General features: G+C 39.8%; 1 protein-coding gene across 3 annotated transcripts; it reads left to right on the top strand.

Annotated features, from left to right (window-relative positions):
* The first annotated feature begins 7,882 nt into the window (after nucleotides 1–7,882).
* TMEM38B (transmembrane protein 38B) lies at nucleotides 7,883–24,298 on the top strand. 3 transcript variants are annotated; one of them, XM_066339645.1, is made up of 6 exons: nucleotides 7,883–8,025; nucleotides 12,399–12,555; nucleotides 15,182–15,366; nucleotides 16,169–16,256; nucleotides 18,319–18,436; nucleotides 20,356–24,298. In XM_066339645.1, the coding sequence occupies exons 1-6, from the start codon at nucleotides 7,920–7,922 to the stop codon at nucleotides 20,560–20,562; spliced, it is 861 nt and encodes a 286-aa protein (XP_066195742.1). In that variant the 5' UTR covers nucleotides 7,883–7,919; the 3' UTR covers nucleotides 20,563–24,298. The 3 variants fall into 3 exon arrangements, with proteins under 3 accessions (XP_066195742.1, XP_066195743.1, XP_066195744.1); XM_066339646.1 differs by lacking the exon at nucleotides 7,883–8,025 and adding an exon at nucleotides 10,215–11,091; XM_066339647.1 differs by lacking the exon at nucleotides 7,883–8,025 and adding an exon at nucleotides 11,103–11,651.
* Nucleotides 24,299–24,901: the final 603 nt, after the last annotated feature.

The raw sequence follows: 24,901 nt of genomic DNA, 5'->3' as shown, positions 1-24,901 counted from the left end.
AGTCTCCTCCCCTCCCCTCCCCTCCCCTCCCCTCCCCTCCCCTCCCCTCCCCTCCCCTCCCCTCCCCTCCCTTTAATTCCTATCCTTTAATACCATCTAAGAGTCCTTAGTGAGAAGAGGATCTCCTTGCTATGCAGGTGCAAGTTTTCAGCACCGCAGCATAACAGCAATGCCACCCGCTCTGCCCTCCTCAGGGCTTCTCTTTCTAAGCCAGTTTTTCTTTTCTTCCTTTTCATCTTCATGCTGAACAACCCCATGCAGATAATCTGATTATGCTAATTTGTACTTCACGAACCTAAAGCAAGGGGATCTGGGGAGGGTGAGCTGGGGATAAAGGGTGGTGAAGGAAGGAGAGAGGTTTGGGGTGCATGGACAATAGGCTCAAGTCAGTTAACAAAAAAAGCCATCTGTATTGCCAAACAAAGCACACTCTGGGTAACCCCTTGCTGCTCTTGACAATTTAGAGTGTCCCAAACTGGCCTGGGCCACTGAGCAGAAAAGGGAACATGGAGAATATACAATGAAGGGGCACAATGAGAAGTCTGTCTCCTGTTGAATGTTGCCTTTTTTTTTTTTTTTTTTTTTTCTCCTTAACTAATCCTTCCCAGAATCTAGTAGTTGAAGTACGGTCCACAAATTGTTTGTCAGATGGTAGCTATAGCACTAGACAGCTTCTGAGCACTCACCCCCTCACCTGTCCAATTCAACTGATGATGCACTCAAAATTTATTGAATAATGGGCTGTGACTTTGCAGACACAAGCTCACAACTCTCAGCTTGGACTCATTCCTCTGTAGGAGTGGAGACAATCCGAGCTCAGTTTTATACTGTCTTTGCTGCAGCTGGAACTGGTCAGGAAACAACCCTGAGAAAAAATATATAAAGGGTACAGGAAAAAAAAAATTTCAAGATTAAAGCAATCCCAAAACTGTTTGCACTGGCACAGATCTCCTGAGATCATCTGGTCTAAGCCTCCTGCTCAAGCCATGTCACCTAGAGTTGTTTGCCTGGGACTGTGCCCAGTCAGTATCTCCACAAATCCTTTGCTATTGCAAGGGAAAATGGGAGAGGGATGGAAGGGTAGCTCTGCACTCTGCCTTAAATAGGACAGCTCCTCTTTCTTATGCAGAACAGACTATTTGTTCAGTCCTGCAGAATATCTCTGGACACCATTTTATGCAAGCAAATGGAGGAGGAAAAATTACTATCCTGAAGCAGTCATCTCAGGTCCAGTCTTGGGTTCAGTTGCATTTGCATTAGGGTATTACAAGAAGTTTACATGATAGGGTAGAAAACATGCAATACTTTGCCAGCATTGCTCTTCTTTATTTGAGATCTCATTTGCTGAATGTGTAGTGCATTACAAGGCATATGTCAGTATTTAACAAAATCTGCTCTAAATAGCACTGTGAATGGAGCAACTCAGCAAAGGAGCAGGAAAAAAGTATCAGAAATGTAAGATTACCAGATTAAATTCAAGTGTAAGGAGTACTTTGAAATTGTCAGATGTTGATGGAAGCATCTTCATTCACTACACACACGGAAATGTGCCTTGCTTTTCTCTCTTTTCTTGGGAAGCAGAGAATCTTATCAGATGTGATCCAAACCAAACAGCATTTTTATGAACATACATTTACATACATACTGTTACACAATGTTACATACATATTGTGTAACATTTCACATAAATAGATCTGATAAAAAACAACTTTAAATCTGAGACAATCAGTAATCCCAGCTCCTATGCTCTCTGAATGCTAGATGCCTAAAGCTCTTGGAGCACTTAAAATCCACTGATGTCTAATGAACTTTAAAGTGCTGGGCTTTTGCCCTACTGATATATGTAACACAGAAAATCCAGTGAATGCAGCAGGACTAACTGCACAGGAGTAGTCTGAGGCCTGATCATTTGTACAGTTTGAGGCCTTCCTGTATGCTTTGCTTCCTTTCTACAGCAGCTCTTGGGTGAGACCAGACTGGCAGGGATTTGACAAAACAGATAGACAGAGTAAGTAGCAATCTTTAGGAAAAGGTTTTGTTCTGTCCTCTTGTCTTTATCCTGACCTGAGGGAAGACCTGCCCCAGACCACTGCTTTTCCTAGCTTTTTTTTTAAATAGAGATAGTGAGTTACAGGAAGTAAGGACGTTTATTTTGTTGTATATATACAGGGAGTTTAATGCAATAGGCTTTGGCCTCATTTGAAACTATTAAGTAATATTGTGACATATGATGTTAATATGTAACAAGAAAATGTGAAAAATGTATTTCCAGCTGTGATTGATTACAAGCTTGAAACTAGCTAGCAATGACTATTATTGACATGTGTTTTTCCAGAAAAAGAAAATCCTGAGCAGTTGGATGAAGCAGGCCCACAGCTGTTGTATTACCTACAGCGATGAAAGGCACACTAGGTGTATTGAGCACCCAGACCTGAGAACCACATACCTACTGAAAGGACAGGGAGGCTGCTCAGTGTGTTGGAGCTGAGCCACAAGTCAATACAATCAGTAAAAGCTCACCCAGGGGACATTACAGGACAGTGACAATAGAGCACTCTTGCATGCCTTTGCTGAGGGAAAGTCAGAACTGCAGGGAAAGGCATCCTTAGAACCTCAGTTGGATCAGCACAGGGTTGGAGCTTGTCTCAGTCCCATCAATGAATCAGCAAGTGATATATCTAATGATGCTGTAGAGAAATAAACAACGTAATAAGATTTAAAGTCCATTCTATAAATCAGGTCCTTTCAAAAAGAATACTGTTAAAGAACAAGATGTGCTAAGGAGAGGCCTAGCAGCCAAGATCCTAATTTTTGTTAACCTGAATTCAACTCTGTGTGAAATCATGACTGAGTTTACTACTGCAATAAAGGTACAAAATACTGGAGAATTTATTTTATAGACATACAAATTCTTTTTGTATACATCCGTGGCATGAAGCACACACTTTTGCCTACTTGTGTGTCCATGATGTAAGGGCAGACACCAGGGAGCTCTTGGATAGAGCCAGCAAAACTGGCAACAGCTGCTACAGTCCTAGACTTCACCTAGAATGAAAACAGTGCTGCTGCTTCAAAGCCTGTAGGAGAAAAGAAATTTTAAATCGATCCTTAAATACTTATGAAAATCAACTCTGGTGTGAACAAGAATGGATTTGAGGTGGATATAAGTCAAACATCACCACTGCTCTCTTAAAAGAAAAAAAAAAAATTGCACTTTGCAATTTAGATTGGCACTAACCAGCATGCAAGGAAAAGAAACCTAAGTAATCTTGTGTTAGGAGAAATTTTGCCATCTGAACTTCCTATAATTTATTTTCTCCATTTTTTTTCAGAAAATCTGAAAGAAGACAGTACCTGACCTTCTGTAGGAAAACTGGAAAAAAAGGAGGGTAACCAGAGTGATGAATCTGGAAGGTGCTGAAAGGTAAAGGTAGGGCCTGAATATATGCTTATTGGTTGAAAGCATGCACAAGTAAGGTGACAAAACTGGAATGAATAGCCAGATTCTCAGAGACAGAGAGGAGACTGACAGGCCATGAGTAAACGCTGAGGATGGCATGGAGAAAGCAAGAAAATCAGGCAAACTGTGGGGAGTGATGCTGAAACATGCAGGGTAAATGAATATAAGGTGCTGGTGAGAGAGGAAACAGGAAAATGTACCAGAAAATGTACATCAAAGTAAGCAGCTTGGTGGGGATAAAAGACTGCCGAAAAACAAGAAAACAAGGCAAAAAACTGTGGAGCAGAGGAAGAATTTGTTTAGAAGGAGAGACCAGTGTGGTACATGGCTACAAATCACAAATGTGGCAGGATGAGAGCAGACAGCAGAAATGTCCATTTCCATATTGTTACGAAGATTAGTATTTTCACCTGACTTGATTTACAGGCACAGACTTGAGTTTGAGAGATCTTCTTAGAAGATTAAAACACTTAACACTTAGCTCTTTCTACTTCATAAAAAGAGATTATTTCTAATTTCCTGATTTGGGGAAGATGAGTAAAAGTTTTGAGGCCTACTGATGAGGCCTACTGATGGAATATACTAAAGAAGTTCTCCTCCTTATTTCCCCCTAAGGTACCATTTCTGTATTCCAGGCCACTGCCTGTAGGACCCCAACACACATTACAAAATAAAACACTAAACAAACATATCCCACATTAAGCAGCAACTTCACTAGGAACACTTCCATGCTAAGTACACAGATTTTATTTTTTTGCAAATTCAAAATTAGCATAATTCTGATGAAACGTACTCTGGAGAATGTGCACATTGGGTAACTATTCAGCAGGTGTTTACTGTGGGTTTTTTTAAGGTCAGGATAACATTCCTTGGGCAAGAGAGTCAGTTCAGGCTTGTGCTTTGATTTCACATTGAGCTTTCCACTCTTACAACACAGCGGTCCTTAATCTTTAAAATTATATGCACACCGTGCTGCTCAGGTTCATTATTAGCCTACTCCCAATAAATGAAGAAAGGGCCATCTGCTCTTCCAGTTTAAACTCAGCAAAACATAAAAAAATTTTTCACACACACACACACACACACACACAGGGAGGCAACTGTACCTAGCTTACATACTAATACTATCAGCTCACACTCTCAGTTCTCTCAGCCTCTGTATATTTGGCTCAAGGATGAATAGGATTATTTCAGGTATTTTAACCTCTGCTGTCTTTAAATCTCTACTGAGATATCCAGGACAGCTGGAAAATTTACCAAATTTTAAGTTTTCTTATTTGTTACCCTACTTTCATTATGCCGACTGTTCTGTGGTCTGATTTCTCTCTGGTGGGTTACTCTGTTCTCTGCTCCGCTAAGATGCCACCCTGAACACACAGGAATCTCTCCCTGGTTACTAGCAAACTTAAAAAACGGTTGCTCTTATTTCCTGCTGCAGCTGGATGTAGAAAACTCACCAAAATGTCTCTCTTGTTTAACTGTTGTGTTTAACATGCTTTCCCACCTCACTGCTATGAGATCGACTTCCACTCCAGGTACCTCTGTGTTGTTAAACCCTAGCCACCAGCCTCATGCAGGCACTCTCACTCTCCCACCACTGGGACTAGGGAGAGAACTGGAAAGGTAAAAGTTCACATGTTAGGATAATAACAGTTTAATGGGGGAAGCAACAGCTGCTCACACAAGCAAAGAAAAATGAGGAACGAATTCCTGAATTAACTCCCTGCTTCCCATGGTTAGGCAGGTGTTCAGTCATTCCCAGCAGAGCAGGGTCCCATCACACATTACAGTGACTTGGGAAGACAAATGCCATCACTCAGAATGTACACCCTTCCTTTTCCCACCCACTTGATACACTGAACATGTCACATGGAACATCCCTAGGCTCAGCTGGGATCACCTGTCCTGGCTGGGTCTCCTCAGCATGAGGAGCATAAAAGGTCTTGGCTCTGTTGAATTCCTGCTCAGCAAGAACAAAAACATCTCTGTATCATCACCCCTGAGTTCAGCACAAATCCAAAAGAGAGCCCCACAGCAGCCCTAGAAATGAAATCAACTTTACCCCAGCCCAAATTAGCACAACTGTGCTTTGGAGAGCAACACTTCAGGTGCAGTTGTGGTGCACTATTATGTATTTGAGGACCTGACAAAAGATTGAAAATTCATGCTGGTATTGCTGATCTGCTGCAAAACACCACCAGTAGAGGTATCACTGTTTGCATGTTAAAGAATTTGGGTATATCTACACAGGCTGCAGGTACAGTGGTGGCTGCAGTGCACATGCTACTGGCCCAAATTGCAACTTCTTTATGTGTCATTCTAGGTTCCTTGTGGTGACTGTCATTTTTATTTCTCTCCCTCTCCTTCTATGATCACATACAAGATAGCCTGAATTGTTTTCACTGCCTAGCAATGAAACGGATGCCACTCGGTGGGGATAATCCAGTACTACAAGGAGTGAAAAAGACTACATCGTTTTAAATCCTGTAAGTAGCTCCACGGCTGCAGCTGCATGGATACAGTGCTCTTCTCAGAGGGAAGCAAAATGATGCTGAACTGATTTCTGCAACAGAATGAAGCTTACTAATGTATTATGGCTCATTACCTACAAACTGGGGCAAGTTGATATTTTGCTCTAGAAATTAAACTGGTTTCTGTGTGCACACAAGCATGACAGAAAATAAGAACTAGATTTGTTAATTACAATGCTAGTAAGAGATCACTTTCACTAAATAAGGATCTCTTCACATAAATTAAATGAAGATGGAAAGAGCCAGGAAACAGAAATGAGCTGCATGCATATGGGTCAATTCTCAGGGAGCAAATGAGTAACTGGAAGCACAGAATGAAAACGACATTGAGAATAGGAACTTATTCTGTGAATATGGTACTGATAAAAGGCAAATCAATGAAAATAATAGCTGGCTATTCATAGCAAGATGAAATTATTCTGGGAAAACTTCACGTGTTTGCTGTCTTGAGTGGCATAAACCTTTTCCCCAGAATGATTCTACAATTTCAGTTATTTCCTGAAATTAGTTCTTATTGGGCAAAGAACAAGTTCAAGAGTGAAGCTACACATTTTCAGACTGTTTTGCTTAACTTCACCATACAGTGTGCAAAACTTACAGCCTTTAAGAGTTTTTTCACCTTTTCTTTTCACAGAAACAGAGTTTCTCTTTATGTGGAAGCTGAATGGCAAACCCAGAAATGGTCTAAGGAAAAATCAGTATGAAAAACCAGCCAAAAATTCACAAACTGGTAAACCTAACCTTTATCTCGGGGGCGGGGGGGAGGAGGGGGGAGGAGGGGGCGCGGAGGGAGGTGCAAGGAGGGAGAATTTAATATGCAGAAAAGATGAGAACAACAAAACTTAACATCCATCAAGAACAGTGCCAAGTTAGTGTACCTTGTCTTTGGGGTGACAAAATAGCTCTGCGGTGTCTGAAGGGGGCCTGTCAGAAAGATGGAGAGACTGCTTACAACGGTATGTAGTGAGATGAACGGGGGAAATGGCTACTGAAAGGGAACAGATTCAGCTTAGAAATGAGGAAGAAATTCTTCCTTGTGAAGGTGGTGAGGCCCTGGCACAGGTTGCCCAGGGAAGCTGTGGCTGCCCCATTCCTGTGGAAGGGTCCAAGGCCAGGCTGGATGCAGCTTTCAGAAACCTGGGGTAGTGGAAGGTGTCCCTACACATGAATGAGTTTTAAGGTCTCCTCCAACCCCAATCATCCTGTTTACATGAATTTCCTTCAGATCCTTTGAGTTAGTCTAGTGAACAAAGACAAAACAAACGTCATGTATCTTGGAGTCAGCAGATCTTTGAAAATGTTTCACTTGTGTAGTTCACGAGCAAACTAGCTCTACTGAAAATACTGTGGGATTTGTACAACACTAGATACCGATCTTTAAGAAGGCAAAGTTAGCAATGGCCTTCACTATCAAAATGGATGTAAAGATGCATTAACGTGTTTCTGCTGAGCTCTGACAGGATCTGGTGTACATTAATACCCTCAGTAACTGATGAATAGATGGCATCAGCCTGGGAAAGACCACAAGGAGAACCGACCGTACACGTTGGTAATGCTACATATTCTTGATGAGCTTCAGACATATTCAACAGGATAGAAAAAAAGTGAAAAAACAATATATCAGGGTAAGTTAGTGGCCGTGAACGAGGTGCGCAGGGAAGCAGCACAAACCGGAGAGGCTCTGAGGGAGGCCACAACCGATCTCAAACAGCGCATGGAGCAGGACTATCAGCACTTTGACCAGAAAAAAGCAAACAAAAGGCACGACAGACTTCTCAGGGAGCCGAGCGACCGGGCCGAGGGAGGCGGCCGGCCCGTGAGTCGCCGCGCCCGCCCCGCCCCGACGGCGGCCGGGAGCGCCCAAACCAATGCGGGCCTCGCTCGTCTCTCCCGTCCTCGGCGGCCGCTTCGGCGCTCTGCGGCTGGCTATGGAGCTGTGGCGAGTGCCGCTGAGCTTCTCCCGCCTCCGCATGTTCCCTTTCTTCGACCTGGCGCATTATGTCGCCTCCGTCCTGGCGCTGAAGGAGCAGCGGGGTGAGCGGGGCGAGACGGGACGGAGCGGAGACCTTACACCCCCATCCCAATCCCAGTGTTACCCCATGTTCCCCTGACCCTGCGTCCCGCGGGGTAGCCAGCCCCGGCAGGGTGAGGATGGTGTCCCGAGGGGTGCCGCCGTCCCCGTTACCGTGTGGCCGTGCAGATGGGATTGTCTGCCGCCTGCATTAGCCTCTCTGTCCGTAAGCAATATCTTACTGCCCGCGAAAGACACCTACCCAAGCTTCTCTCGCTTTCTGGGGCTTCAGAGGCGCTGGCGAAATCAGCCAAGAGTTTTGTTGGAAGCCGTTTTAGTTTTTATTCAGTTGTTTGTTAGTTTCGATTTTAAAATGTCAGGAGTAGAAGGGCTGAGGCCTCTGGAAGTTTATGGGTGCAGAGAAGGTGTGTGTAGCAGTCCAGTATTTCTTTGCCCAGAATTGCATCTGAGAGGAGAGATACTAGACTTTACATCCTTTACTCACCCTGTTTGTACAGGGGGCTGTTAAGGCGATTCGGCCTTGCTCAGGACTCTCATGGGTAGGTCCTGTGACCCCACATACTGTAAAGTGAGTTTAGCAAAGCTTCCCGCTAAACAAGGTATTGTATGAGAGCATATCGTGGTATTCAGTCTCTGCATACTCTCTTCCAGAAAATCTTATGCACTTTAACCTCAAGCCCGTTCAGTTTTTTGATTTGGTTTTGGTGTGGGGTATTTTCTTAGTTTGGTGGGGTTTGTTTTGTTTTGTTTTTTTTCTGTCACAAATGTCGACACTGGCCTTGTTTCAGTGTTTAGAATTAAGCTACTTGTGTATGTGTTTAGACATGTGTTTACAGTAACTGTGCATCCCAGGTGATAACTGTGTAGGAACCTGAGCTGGCTTTTGGGATTGTAGTGCAAATTTGGGAGCTGCTGCTTGCCTCAGATTTCTAGGGTTCTGCACTGTTTGTTTAGTGAGAGCTTGTTTATTTCTTCATAAGTGTTCCAAGGTGAATTTTGACCTTCTGCTGAGAAAATGAACTTAACAGACTGTGAAGACTGGCATAAAGTGCTTATATATTTTATAGCACATATATATTCTCTATATATTCTCTATATATTCTCTATATATTCTCTATATATTCTATATATATATCTTCAACAAACTTTGTTAATGCTGCTAAAATTTTTAATGGGTGCTGAGCTGTGACACTGTATAATGTGTCTGTTCCATTTAGAAGGGGACATTATCATGCAATACCTTTAAACTTTCCCCTGGAATTGACATGCCTAAAGACCAGGATGAGAGGCCTCTTTGCTTCACATCAGCATAGTTTTAGTGAGACAACAGTTACAGAAAATAAAATTGCTGTCAGAAGTCTGGTCAGATCCATGGTCCTATTGTTTGTTTGTTTGTTTGTTTTCTTCTCAGCTTAATAGCTGGTAGTTCAGAACTTCTGCTTGTTTTCTAATACTTGGAATTAATAACTGTAATCCAGGTGACTGCCTGCTCTCCTGTTTCTGACTTCCCAAGTGGTTTGAACTAAGTATTAAATCATAACTGAAATAGCAGTTATTATGAACACTCAGTATGGATATATTAATGTCGATTAATTCTGTCTAGGCTTTATGTTCTTTTTGGAAACTTACAACACTAGCTGTATTTGACAGGGAAATAACAGGATAGCCTTGAGTGCTTGGTGATGTAAGAAGTATGTGGTCAAGTTACAGCCACATTTATTTTATCCCAGATTACTGTCTCATTAAAATACCAACCCACCCCCACTGCTTAAAATCAGATTCAGTGTGGGCATTTGGATTATGAATGGGTGCACACTAACTGTGAATTTTCCAATCCTCCTATCCAGACCTAGCAAGATCTTTCTTGCTCACTTGTGACTGGCAAACTACAGCAGTGACAACCAACTTGTTGCTTTATGCATGTTTAAAAAGAAGAGTTCTTGATTAGTGCTTTTAGATGGCTTAGGGGTTGCTTGTGTGTAACTCCAGCCAGTTGTAGAACTGGCAATTTTCTTTTTTGGGGATGGAGGGGCAGCAAAATATGTTGGTGGTTGAGGATTTGTCATATGTGGTTTGTTCCTGACATTTTTATATGATGTATTTCAGGTGTTTTGAAGAGAAATAATTTCTTCAGCAAAGTTTTGCTCTGTTAAGTCTGACTCTACAAATCCTTTATCTTAACTGATGATATTGTATATGGCTGAATGGGTTCCTAGAAAAAAACTTGTACAAATCCTCCTGCTTTGCTCACTAGATGTGCGTGTAGTATGCATTATTGCCTATTTGGAACATGCTGAAAAGTTTCTAGCAGATATAATCCTAATGAAAGAAATAGTTGGTAAGGGTTTGTTTAGATTTTTGGGTGTTTTCTTTGTTTGTTTTGTGTTGTTTTTTTCTTGGTTTGGTTTTTGTGTTTGTTTGTTTGGTTGGTTTGTTTTTTTTTTTTTTTTAATGTTACTATTGTTCAGGAACAATATTTAAAACTGTATTCAAAATTAGTCCTTGTATTTTGAAACCTTTTCTTAACTTTCTGAAGTGTATATCTGCAGGACTAGTGGCCTTCTGGCAGATCTACCATAGCATGGTTGTGTGATGCCTCATTAATTTTAGAGGATGCATCAGAGGATAAATATAAATTACTACTTTGTATAAAAATATGTGACCTATTTAAAACTGAATTTGTCTTCTGAAATGCTACACCCTAGTCATAATTTAGGCAATTATGAGATGATCTCTAAGTTAGTATCAACATTTTTTGCCTTATTGCCTTCTGTATTTGGTATATTCCTTGTTAGAAGGCAGGTATGAATTGTTAAAAACTGGCATTTAAGCCATTTCTAGCACTGACCAACAGAAAAATCTTGAAGTGCAGTAGAGTTTCCAGTTTCTTGACCTTTTACTTGTAAAATGAAGAAATTCACCTTCATTGTTGTGGAGCTTACTGGTAGAGGGCAATCTGGATGTGCCCTCAGAACTGAAAACCACTTGCTGGTAGGTGTGAGGAAAAGGAAGTGTGGAGAAGCTGGTAATTATTGGAAGGCAGGAGAATGGACTTGAAGAGAGAACAGGTATGTAATTTTAAACCTACTCCAAAAGTAGTAAACACAAGCCATTAATATCTTGCAAGTGTCTTACTTGGAGCATCAGGTACTGAAGTTTGAAAAATAAATTAAAAATTGTTAAAAATAACGTAGAATACCTTCTATTCAAGTATTCTTTTATGCTTAGGAGTGCTCATTTTTATGAATTGGCTGTTACATGGGCATTTATATAGTGCTACAATACTTGATATCTATGTCAGCACTAAACCTGGAAGTCTTGTTAATATCATTAATGAACTATATGGAGAGTGCTGTATGCTTTTTAAAATGTTTAAGGCTCTCATCTTGGGTAAGAAGCTTCTTTTTCCACAGGAATGCCAGATAAACCAAAGCTTCTACTGTGAATTTGGAACAGGTGTCAAATTTCATTTTGCGGTAGTGCTTTTGTGAACTCCAGCCTTTGAACTATGGAAAATTAAACTCGTTCAGAACGCAGAACCAGTGTAAAGGGGAAGCTTTGACAACATTCAATTTTTAAAGGAGAAGGAAAGAATCAAAACAACTACTTGAGGATTTTTCTAGCTTTGGTAAAACGTTGTTTTCCTCTGAAAATGGTTAATACTTCCCATTACCTCCAGAATAATATTTTAGTATTAAATATTCTTTCTAGCATAATTCAATTGCAGTTTAAAAGGATAGTTCATTTTAAAGATAATGAAATAAAATTGTCAACCTTTTAATAATGAGAGAAGTTTACATTTATTATTATAGTTCAAGGTAACCTTTTAACCTCTCTTCAAGAGTGCAGGTGAAAACAATTTGATAATTACCTTGGATGCCGCTTTCGTTTTGGCCAGCAATCACAGCAGGGTATTATGAGGAAAGAAGGGAGAATTGAATTCTTGGAATACTCAAAAGCAGAAATGGAATTCCTAGAATAACCATCCAAATGTTAGCAATCCTGTTTAGGTAAGCCACTTAGGTGTTTTTAATACAAAATTGAAAGCAAGTGTGTCCCTGTGTCGGGCTGTTAACAGCAAGACCTAACTGCCATGCTCAGTAAGTTTTTTCTTCTTGGTACCCAGATATAACAAACTAATGCACAAAAAAGGTTCAGGGAACACTTTGTCAGCCTTTCACTTCTATTTAGGAGGTGTAAGTTAAAGTCACCATACCCTGAGGTTTGTATTTCTGGAAAATTTTCCTGTGAGAGCTTGCTGACCTCTGGAGGATTTTTCATTACCTGAAGGAACTAAATTGAAAAATACTGAATTTAAAACATGATGTTATTCTCCAGTTTTCGTTTCTGTTTATTCTGGGTTTTTTTGACACAGGAGTTGTTGAAGTTTCGGTCCGAAGTCCATTGGCCTGCTGGTTTAGTGCAATGCTTTATTGCTTTGGGGGTTCAGTTTTGTCGTCGTTGATGCTTGGTGAACCTCCAGTAGCATTTCTGGCAAAGACCATAAATATTCTACTGGCATCCTCAGTCTGGTAAGCAGCCACAGTTGAGTCACATGAGTGATATTGGCCCTAAAGAAAATATATGCCGTAAACTGGTACTGTGCCAGCAACGTTGCACGTAAATCAGAATTTTTTACTTAAAAGTGTTGTGGATTTGGAGGGTCTCTCTTCATCCAGAGGGTCCCAGCAGTTACTATCATCCTGTTCTCTGGGAATAGAGAGCAACTTTTGAAGCCTGTTGTGTAATGAAATGCTCTATTGCTAGATTAGACTTGCCTTAGGTTTGTATAGTATTTCTGGTCAAACAGCTGAAAACATTACTTTTTAATAGAGTTAATTCAGTTGCTGATTTGCTGAACATAAGTATGTTATAAACACAGTCAAGTTTTTCAAAAGTAGTTCTTGAAGACCAGAACCTGGTTGATGTAAAAATTTTGGACTTTCCTGTAACTGATGTTCCAAGACACATCTTTCCTCCAGTTCCTACTACCAGACACATTTTTTTTCTGTATTTTATTCCTTCCCAAATGGTTGAGTGTTTTGGTGGAAGACTGTAGCGAGCTGAATTGTATGACTGAATTAAGTATGAGGCAATTTGGCCAGTTTTGCAATTAAAAAAAAATCTGAAGTTACTTTCATAAAAATGTGGGCTTCCAGTGGAAGTCATTTGTTCCAGAAATGAAGAAAACTTCAAACTTAACAAAAATTATGAGCAGCAGTGGGGTTTTAAATTTAGAAAGCTCAATCACAATATTTGGCTAGTCTAGCCTGCCTAAAATCCTTTAGTCCCACTAGCTCTGTAAGTCTTACAATTGCAAATTCATTAAAGTGAAAGCAAATGTTTCTGTCTGTCTGGGTATATGTATTAGTTTTATAGTCTTTGTGTTGCAATATAAGATGATATATTTACTGTAGACAAATGGATGAAACTAATGATATGTATTGATTAGTGAATTATTAATAAAGTTACAGAACCTGCCTGTGGTTCTGTTAGTCTGATGTGGGCAGACTGATTACTTGTTTCATCAAGTGACATAAGCTAGGGGAGTACACTTGAGGATTTCTGCTTAACTCATTGTGGTCTAATATGATTTGCTGTGGACAAATTAAATAGGGTTTTAGTGAGGTGCTGTGAATGTTACGAAACGTTTTAAGCTTCCACTTTTACAAAGTTCCCTCTTCCTGAGTGTAATGACCTTAATTCCTGGTCCTACATCATCAAAAATGCAATTGCCCAAGCCACACTTGGAACTGGAAAATGAGTGGAGTTGTGCTGAGTTTGAGGAATGCTCCTAAATAATCTGTAAGACAGCGGCATCTACTGTTAGCATAGATTGCAGGCAGGAATCTGAAGGACTGGTGGGCCTTCAGTGCTAGCCTCAGTCCTGTCACCAGTGCTTCAGGGTCCTAAACCCACATTCTGCAGATGTAAATTAATTCTGGTATGAGGTGTCTGGTGAGTAGGTGGCTTAAATGGCTTTTTGCAATAGCCTCTAAAATACATCCTGTCTCTATATCTTTGGCTATATCTTCTTATATCACCTGAAGCCTGGTTGCATACAGAGGCATGACTTTACAGTAACAGATAAAGAGAAAGGCCTCAGAAATTCTTGGTAGGCAGGATTGAGATCAAAAACCTTTGAGCAAAGGGGCAGTGTCTTTTTTTTTTTTTTTAAAGAAAACAAAAAGCTATCTTTCTTTTTAAACACTTTCTCTGTTCTTATGCAATTATTATACTTTTAGTCCTGCGCTGAAATAATCTACTTAAGATAACTTAGTCAAGATACTTAATCTTGATTGGGTTTTGGGGAATGTCTCAGTAAGAAAAGAATTTTGTTTATTATTGAGGAGGTGCAATAAAACAATACATAATCTATAACAATAGAACAATATTACAATAAAACAATACATAATAATCATAATTTTAAGGTTTACTGTCAGTTAGGATTTAACTGTTAGCCATCTTTACTTGGTTTTAAAAGCAAGTTTATCAAAGGTATTTTGAGTAGTGTTCTTTCAATGCTTTCAATAGAGAAATATAGTTGCCAAAAAATTGGCAAGCTTGAAAAGCTGGAACTGGTGAGTACTAAGATGTTAAATGTGTTTTAAAATAGTCATGCATTTCATCTAGCATGACACTAACTAGTGGAGGCATTCTTCTGAAGTTATATAATTCCAGGTACTTACAGTCTGGAAGCATAGAGTCAGCATTTAATTTTCCATCCTGCTGTAATCCTATTAAAAAAAAAAATCCCAAACAAAAAACCAGAACAAAACAACCCCCTACACTGAACTAAACAAAAAATAACTCACATAATAACCTCAAACCAAAGTCAGATACCACTTTAATAACTTGAATTATAAAATGTCATAAATAAGGTGTAGAACAATTGGAAAAATGTAAAGCTGACTTTACAGACTTTAATGGGTTCTTGTCTGGGACAATGAGGCATGGTGTTTGGTTTTGGTGCAAAAGCTCAGGTGTGCTCAGAAGCTTTTCAAATTTTTTTCCAAGATGTATACCATGAAACTCTGAGTTGTCTCTGAATAGTATTTCAGGCATTGCTAATAATATTTGAAAGATATCTTTAAGGATTATGAAAAGATATTTCCTTAGCAAAGATGTGGCTAACATTTTTTTTCTGATGATTTTTAGGTATCTAGTGTTTTACTGTCCAGAAGACATATTCTACCGTTGCTTTTCTGTTCTGCCTCTTCGTCTTCTTGTGGCAGGAATGAAAGAAGTGACAAGGACTTGGAAGATCACAGATGGCATTGCACATGCAGACATTGTCTACAAAGATGCCTGGTTTATCCTGGTAGCTGTGGGCTGGGCCAGAGGTAACATGCATAGCATCTTATTCTGAGGGTTTGGGGTTTTTTGGAGTGGTGTTTACATGTCTAGCCGCTCAGCAGAATGTAGCACCATCCTTGCTATGCTGGGTATGATGGTTCTGATGCAGTCAGATGTCCCCTCAAGGAGAAAGCCTGTGCTGCAGATTTTCTGCCTGAATTAAGGGTGACATTAAAGGACTTTGAGGGAAATTCCCTTCAGAGCGTCTTACAAGAACTTACAGGATGGGCAGTTGATGACAATAAAGAAGTAAATCTTCTATTTAGCTGTTGCTTTGCAACAGCATTATTGCCTCAGAGCTTTGTCCTTGCATGAGGCTGAAGAAAAGAACTGGTTATCTTAGGTTTTTGGGTTGTAACCATTGCTTGGTTTTGAACATAGGAAGGATAACCCTTCTTGCTTGCCTGCCATTTGGAACTCTGGAAGCCACCTTCCTGACAGCTGTATTTGCAGCCACACCATCAAGATCACTTCAGAAAGTAGTTGTGCAGCTCTTGTTTCTGCTTGATTCTGTGCTGCAGTGGGAAGTGACATGTATGCATGTGATGATTTGCATCAGTTCAGATGCTATCACTGACAGGTAGACCTGAGATTTTTGCTGAGTATCTCAGCCTCTGAGATTTAGTGGCTGTTGTTTGAGTCTTGTTTGCATGAAAGGTTGGATTAAGTCTTTTTAAGACTGGGATTTGGTGCCACGTTTAGCATCTGGTGTCATGAGCTTTTCTGGGAGCAGTGGCATAGTAGTGGTAGCAGTCAGTGGAAACTTGTCAAAAATCTCTGCCATTTCAGGTGCTGGTGGTGGCCTAATTTCCAACTTTGAGCAACTGGTGAGAGGAGTGTGGAAACCTGAAACCAATGAGCTCCTTCAGATGTCCTAGTAAGTTTTTTTGTAAAACTGCAACAAGTTAGCTGTTGTTTTGCTAAATCCTTGTGTTGATGCTTGCTTTCAGTGGTTGAGGCAAAAACAGAAAACAAAACAAAACCAATAAAACCCAAAACAAAACAAAAAAACCCCCACAAAACCCCCAAAAAAAGACCATTAGGACATACTTGTACTCTGTTTTGGTGTGTATTCTTTGAAAGATAGAACAATAGTCCTTGGGACTTTGTAAGATGTTTTAATCATTTTATGTTCACAGCCTAAGAGCTGCAAATGAGAAGAAAAGTCAACAAAAGTTTTCAGAAAGTAGTAAAAATCTAGTGGAGAGTTCCTAGAAAGCAGTATTGGCTCAGTTTGTCTTACAGGGACATGGTCTTCTATCCAAAATGAAAGTACAGTGGTACTAGAAATATACAAGTGAATTTTGGTGTGTGTTCTGAGTGTCACTAAGATGGCTTCCTTTGAACACTGTCACTCTTACTTTTGCTGCCAGTGCTATTTTCCTCCAAAGACATCAATTATTTGAGAAGGTACAAATTGGTTATTCAGTATAGCAGAAATTACCTGCAAGATGGGAAAAGTTACTTCTCTTGCAGAAGCAAAGAATGAGGAATATTACATGCCTCCTGGTTTTCTCTGTAAAATGAGAATTTAAACAGGCTGGAAAGCCACAAGCTATTATTGTAAGTCAGGATAAGGTCACTGTGATAATTTCCTAAAATTCTTTTGATCTTTCCCAGGTTACAGTCAGGCCTTTAAAAATAATAATTTTACTTTTTTGAAAAGCCATCTCACTTTTCAGCAGCCACTCCTAGACAAAGAATTACAGGAGAGACATTTGTAGCCTTCTCTTCAGCAATATTTCAACTTCTTGAGGACTATGTTAGTTGGAGACTCTTTCTGAAATTCTAAGTATTAAGTATTTCTCTTGTCAGTGCCTAAATGGCAGTCTTGAAAGTAAACTTTCAGAAGAAAAGATGACTTCAAAAATACCACTGTAGATACAAATAAAACTGTCTTTACAGCTGCAACACCAGAGCAATGCTTATTGGTTAGCATCACTTATATATATTCTCCTTCTCCACTATGTGTATGGCTGAGTAACTCAAAAAAGATTTTAAAAGTTTGGGGGTTTTTTATGTATAAGTGTTAAGAGCATTAAATTGAACTAAGTTACAGAGTTAAATGCATCAAACATCCTGCAAATGGATGAGATGCCTGTATACACAGGGTTGTTTTTTGGCCTTCTTGAGGAGGAAGTTAATGCAGTTTTTCAGTTACTGAAAAGACGGTGAAGAACAGATCGACAGTAGCTGCTCTGTGGTAGCAGGAATGTCACCTGTACATGTCACATGCAGATTAAGAAATGCACAGAATTCTGGGTAACTGACCAGAGATCTCTTGCTTCCTGGCTGCATACCTAGGAAGGGATTTAGTACCACAACAGATTGCAGTAAACTGGCAATAGATTGGAAATCTTTGCATGTCTAAGGTCAGCACAGCTGTGTTGACAAAACCTGGTAATACAGGCCTGGTTCCAGTCGGGTCTAAGCTGATACAGCCCTCACAGCTGCTGGAGTGTTCCAGTGGACCAAGACTTGGACTATGTTAATCTTCAACACCTTAAGCAACTCCTTAGAGTAACTAATTCCTAGAATTTAGTATAGGAACCTGTTTTTATGTCTAGTTCAAGTAGTGTGAGCTCTGTAATTTAACTCTTTAATAAGATATATTGGGAGAAGAAGAAGAGAATCAAGCTGACATATAAAGTCTGAATAGAAGCATTGATTTGAGGAGTATTTGTCAAATAGAAATTTGTTAGGTATGCAGAGTACTGCTGGACTTGATGATTTATGGACAGAAAGCATTGTTATAGCATATAAAGTAAAAATCTTAATTTAGTTATAGCTGGGTTTTGGATCTTACCACTGTTACCGCAAGTTTTCATTAGTTCTATTCAGAAACAATTCTTTTGCACACTAAGAACACTTATTGCTTTCCAGGCAGCTTCCACTGTAGAGCAGAGAAGAGAAAATAACATTCTTTGTTTGATTTCTAGCCCTGTGAAGGTAACTTTGATAGGAGCAGTTCTTTTCACCCTGCAACATAGACAGTACTTGCCAATTGCGAGACACAACCTTGTATTTTTGTACACCATCTTTCTTGTTGTCTTCAAGGTAAGAATTTGAAAGTGTTGCTAGTGACCAAATAACATAAAATATTTTATTTAATTGTTATAATGCACGCTTCTGGATTGAAAGGCCAGTTCCTGCTGAAGTCATGTGTTTAGTGTTCTATACATGAGCAGAATGGAAGATGTGTTCCGTTACTGATTCTGTTCAATGCATGCAGGGGATGAGGAGGAAAAGAAAAAAGTCAGAAAATTTGTCACTCAGTGTTTAGTATTCCCGGTTTGTATGTCTGTAATCTCAAAAAAACATCATTCTTATAGAAAGAAACACTCCTGTACTCTGTCTTTTGTGTGTACCTATGCAGTTGCCCCTGGGTTTGTAAAACAAGCCAGCTGGATTCTCATGTGATTTAGAATGTTCACAAAGTAAGTGTTTGGGTGGGAAGGGAAAGCATACCAAAATTACTTGGAGGTAGATGGTTACATCATTTTGTCTTGTAATAAAATGGACACTACTTCTCTATTGAAGTCCTCAGTACCTCCAGTCTTGTTTGTTTCCAAGATGATGCCATTCTTCTGGATTGCTATTTTATAATAAAAACATAATCTCACTTACCATTTATTGGCAATTTTAAGAGCTTCAGAGCTGGTGTTGAACACACCAGAGAATGTGTGGGAGTGTGGTTGCCAGTCTCCTTTCTGTGAAGGAGCTGACAAGTTTAATTCCGCAGAAGTTACTTTAGAGAGCCAGTACTTGAAGCTTATGTCCTTGATTTTGCATCTGAACTGATAAAGGCATTGTTGAACTGTGGATGCTAGGAATGGAGAAGGAAAGGAACGTTACTCTGGAAGTGAGAAATTGTAGGTGTCCACGGAAGCTGGTTGTCTGGCCAGCTAAATCCTTGCACTGGAGTTGTAACTAAATCCTTGCACTGATAGTTGACCTGACAGTCAGTAACTCAGCCACCCACCGAACCAATAAAGTAATAAAGCAGCAGTGTATCTGGTAGAGTCCTTTAATAATGTGTATTAGAAAACTGTCATGACTCTGAAAGCTGTAGAAACTGTTGCAATATAAACTTGTCTAATACCTGGGTGCAAAAAACAGGTTTTTAAATCCTGATTCCAAGTTATGTGTCCTAAAGAGTGTCCACCTAAATCTCTGAACTTTATAGAATGATTATGGCTGTCTGGAATTCTAATTAAAGTCTTGTTATGCACCTATATATTCAGGTCCTCACACATTCCATTCTTCCAATTTAAGTGGAAGGAAGCCACTCTGTTTACAGTTTTTCAGTTTGAACAAGGCACAAAACTTGCAATAAAAGTTGCTCTTCACATCAGTTGTATGGCATTAAATGTGATTTACTCTCAGGATGATTAATCCTATGGAGAGTTTTTTTGTGCACATAATCTGTGTATAACTCATAGAACCATAGAGTCATACAGTGTTAAGGGCTGGGAAGGACCTAGAAGATCATGCAGTTCCATCCCCCTACCATGGGCAGAGACATCTTCTACTAGGCCAGGTTTGCCAAGGAATTTACCCAACCTGGTCTTGAACATTACCAGAGTTGGGGTATCAGTAACTTCTCAGAGCAACCTATATCTCACTACCTTCACAGAAAAGAATTTCTTCCTAGAATCCAGGTTAAATTTCCTCTCTTTCAATTTGTACCCATTCCCCTTTGTCCTGTTGCTACATTTCCTACATCTACAGATGAAGAACCCCTCTCTGGCCTCCCTGTACATCCCTTCATAGCTGTGTGAAGAGTGTTGATCAGAAAGAAGAGCATTCTTTGACTAATTTCAGCTAAAATGAGCAGACTTGTGTTAGTGGTGGCACAGCCTCATCCTTGTGTAGGGAGTTAAAAATGCCATACACTCCTTCAGCTTTGAACTTGTTTACCTGTGAAGCTATCATGACTTTTATTTTTATTATAACTTGATCCTTGTTCTTTGTAGGTAAAAATGATGTTGACAAGATGTGCAACTTCTCCATTTGCTCCCTTTGAGGCTGCAATGAGCCAAATGTTTTTTGGCTCACGAAAGACACCTTCCAAAGTGAAGGGTGAAGGTGCCACATCTTCCAACGGCTCTCCAGTCTGTGATCAGCCTTCTAAGCAGCACCATGAAGGTGCTCAGAAAAAACAAGCAAAGAAAACAGAATAAGTGATGTAAAATCCTTGTGATGATCATGAAGATGTTTGTCTTAGAGATTAGGCTAGCTGAGAAGTTTCTCTAAGGAAATGAGAACTGGGCTGTGTTGTTTGCCTTTTTGGAATGTGTTATGCAAGCTATGTGTACATGCACATATTGGATTTGTGAGTTAAAACAACGAATTTTTATACTGGTTAAAAGTTTACTAATTTTTGTATTTATGATAACTTCAAATGCTTATATGTTAAAAAGATAGTTAAAAATGTAACAATATTTTTTTTTCATACTGTAGTACTTGTTTCACATTTTCTTATCCCCCAGTTCCTGTTTCATTTTGATGACACTGATCTGTACTCTCAGGTGTTCACTGTAGTATGTCCCAAATAAGAAAGTTTTTAAGTAAGGCTTAATCATATTGCACTGTGTAAAACCATAAAAATTTACCAATTAATGCCTTTAACTAGAAAAGTAACTGAATTATTGTTGTAATTCACATTGCATTAGTCTAGATTTTATTAACTTCTTAAATATTTTAAAATATTTTAAAATATTTTCAATGGTTTAAAATGAGAGTACATTATCTGGCACTTTAAAAAATCTTTACAGTTACCAAGTAGAAACATATCAGTATTTTTATTGTTGGCTTACTTGGACTCTTTATTTGCAAGCTTTTGAGATGTAGTTTTTTTGCCACATTGGTGTTTTACAAGTGGTTTGTAGTAGTCTTTTGGTTCATTGGGGTCTAGACATTCTTTGCCTGCATTTTTTTTTCCAAGCATATGCACTTATGTCTTTTTGAAGACAAACTGGATGAAGAATACTGGACAGTACATTTATCTTGTTTAGTCAGCACCCTGAACTGCAAGACAGGGATGGGAGCAGAATGTTGCCTCCATAATCCACAAGGGAGTGGTGAGTGAGCTACTAGAACACCTGGATACTCACAAGTGGTGGGATGGAATCCACCCAGGAGTGCCAAGGGAACTGGCAGGGAGCTTGCTGAGCCACTTCAAATCATTTACCAGCAGTCTAGGCAAACTGAGGAGATCCCAGTTAACTGGAGGTTGGCAAATGTGACACACATCTACAGGAAGAGTTAGAAGGAGGATCCAGGAAATTACAGGCCTGTCACCTGCCCTGAGTGCCAAGGAGGCCATGGAGCAGATCACCTTGAGTGCCATCAGCAAGAGGAACAGGACAACCAGGGCACCAGGCCCAGCCAGCCTGGGTTTAGGAGAGGCAGGTCCTGCCTGACCAATCTGATCACCTCCTGTGCCAAGGTGACATGCTCAGGGGGTGAGGAAAAGGCTGGGGATGTGTCTGTCTGGCATTTACAATGCCTTTGACACCTTCCCCACAGCATCTCCTGGAGAAACAGGCTGCTCATGGACAGGGCACTGTTCTCTGGGTGAAGAAATGGCTGAGGGCAGGGCCAGGGAGTGGTGGGGAATGGAGGGACATCCAGCTGGGCTGGGCACCAGTGGGTTCCCATGGGATCAGAACTGGGGATCAGCCTGTTTAGCATCTTCATCAAAGGTCTGCATGAGGGGATCGAGGGTCCCCTCAGTTCCAGAAGGTACTACCAGAAGTCCAGAGAAGAGAATGGAACTGGGGAAGGGTCTGGAGCTCCAGGAGTGGCTGAGGGAGCTGGGAAGGGGGCTCAGCCTGGAGAAAAGGAGGCTAAGGGGGAACATTCTGGCTCTGCACAGCTCCCCACCAGGAGGGGGCAGCCAGGGAGCTGGGCTCTGCTCCCATGGAACAAGGAACAGGATGAGAGGAAATGGCTTCAAGCTGTGGCAGAGGAGGGTTAGTTAGGACATCAGGAAGAATTTCTTCACAGAAATGGTGAAAAACATTGGTCCAGGGAGGTGATGGAGTAAACATCTGTGGAAGGATTTAAAAGGCATGTAGGTGTTACACATGGGGATATTGGTTTCGTGTTGGCTTTAGCCATGCCAGGTTAATGCTTGATTTGATTATCTTAAAGGTCTCTTCCAACCTAAACCACTCTTTAATGTCAGAAGCACTGGAAGTTTTTATTGGCATTTGCTGAAATCTTGCTGCTTTCTGTTTGTTGTGTCATTTTTTGCTCAAGATGTGAAGCTGTTCTAAGTGGCATGCACTTCATAACTGAGAACTCTGGCATTTTAGAGATGTTACAATACATAAGAATAGAATCTTCTCAGAGAAATCTTTTCATTGATGTGCCAATTTTTAGAATCAATGATTTTTATAAAATTAGACTATTTTCTTCAGAGAGTACTGCTTTGAAGAGTATTGTTCAGCAAAGAGGGTTTAGGTTAATCTTTGTGCAGGGATGGTAAAGAGAATGTGGAGGGAGATCTGATTTGAAAAGACAGAGTTCTAGTTCCAGGTACATCTCTAAATTTAGAAAAGCTGTCACCAATGCTGTGCTTAGAGAAAAAAATAGAAGTACCAAAGAAATTTCTTATGCCTGAGTAGTCACATTTCCATGGTGATGACCAAAAGCATTGAACTCAGTCTGAAATCCAACTTCATTGCAAATGTGCTGTAGCTTGAAAGCAAAAATTACTATTTTCCTTAACACTGAAGAATTAAAACAAAACACACCCCAAACTCTCTGGATAAACCAGTAGTCATATTCCTTGATATTACATCTTGCACTGAAACATAGTGTTCAGTTACAAATGGAAAAGTTTGGAATACTCACTTGGTGTCTCATTTCTTTGTAGCTTGATCTCATAGATTAACTTGAAGCTGCCAATTAACTAGTTAACAATCAGCTAGTCATCAAGCAACACCAGCACATGCTGCCTGTCCATGGTTTTTTAAAGTTCTGGATGTTTTTCTGAATAGGTGTAATTGTGTATTCTGGGTCACATGAACTGTACAGAACGGGACTGTGGTATGGAACCATGTTGCACATCTGTGAAATTCTGCCTGAAAACTGGCTATTCCTAGACCAAGTCAATGTGAAAATATGCTTAGTCTTAGTCTTGAACAAGTTTACAATTAGAGGGGAAAAATATATTGTTTTGTATTCATTTTCAGAGTTAAACACAACAATGTAAAAAAAATGAAATGTTTTCTTGTTTGAACACATTAAAAGGAATTCCCAACACATAAAAATATATATTGTTGTGAGACAGAATACAAGTTATGCTGACAGAAATTCTGTTTTAAGCACCATGAAGACAAAACTTCGGGTTTAGAGGTATCACATGCTGCTGAAGGATGGGTGTTCAAAAGAGCTCCATGCTGAATAGCTACATGCAAATATTCTGAGAACTACATTTTATGACTCAGAAGATGTAACCAGTTGCTCAGGGTTTATCTGAATTCTGTAGAAGACATTAATACAGTGTGTCCAGGATGCCTTAAATAAACAATTCCCAGCTTTCATGCTGATTGTTCTCTGGTAAGCTTTCTTGTGGAGATTTTTGTTAACAATTTCTTATAACTATTCTGGTAAAATGTGTCAGATTCAGCAGAGCTGCACACATGAACTAGTTGGCTGCATCTAATTTTGTCATTAACCTGGTCAAATTAGAACAAGGTGCTTTGTGCCAATATAAACTAAGTCACTCAGAAATTGCTTTATCAGCTCAATTTTTGGACTAGAAGGGCATATTCCTGATTAAACCAATTGCTGTTCTGAGTAATTTCCACTAAATATACCCAGCTTCTGTGAAAAGGAATATCATAAAAGTTACTTCAGGAACAGAACTGAAGTTTCTTTTTACAATAAATGTTATTTGCTTTCCTCCTCTGGTTTTTTTTGGGGGGTTTTTTTGGTGTGGTTTTTTTTTTTTTTTTCATTTTATTGGAAAAAAGTGGAAATGGGAGGATGTCCCTGCAGTACAAGCAGTACCATCGTCTGAAACATGATTCTTCAGTGTATTGTTAGGCAAGACACAGTTGTTAAAGAATTCCAAACATCTGTCTTCTGTAGGAATCTGAATCTGCTCAGCATAAGGAGAGTGCTGAAATCTAACATCTTCCATCAGTCAAGACAGTGAATGCAGGATTTACTCGGAGTGAATACTCTTAACTTATAAGGTAAATCCTCATTTCTAAGATCGAAGTGAAGTCTTAAAATGAGTAGCAACAGAGAAACACCATTTGATGCCAAGATAAGAATCAAAAATATGTTGTAAATAGTAATTTGCATTTATTCTGATAAAACTGCTCTGTTAAGGAATCAAAAGCCTTTTGTGAAATGTATGAAATTGTTCAGCAAGGAATAGATAGTAATATGAAGGCTGACAGAAGAATACATTAATATTCCCAGGCAAGAACACTGATCTGCCAGTGGGCTTTATCTACAGTCAGGAAGTAGAATGTGGTGATCAAAATGGCATCCCAAATA

This window comes from Sylvia atricapilla, chromosome Z (assembly GCF_009819655.1).
Source record: "Sylvia atricapilla isolate bSylAtr1 chromosome Z, bSylAtr1.pri, whole genome shotgun sequence".
Lineage (NCBI taxonomy): Eukaryota > Metazoa > Chordata > Aves > Passeriformes > Sylviidae > Sylvia > Sylvia atricapilla.
This window is presented reverse-complemented; position numbering and strand designations above follow the sequence as displayed.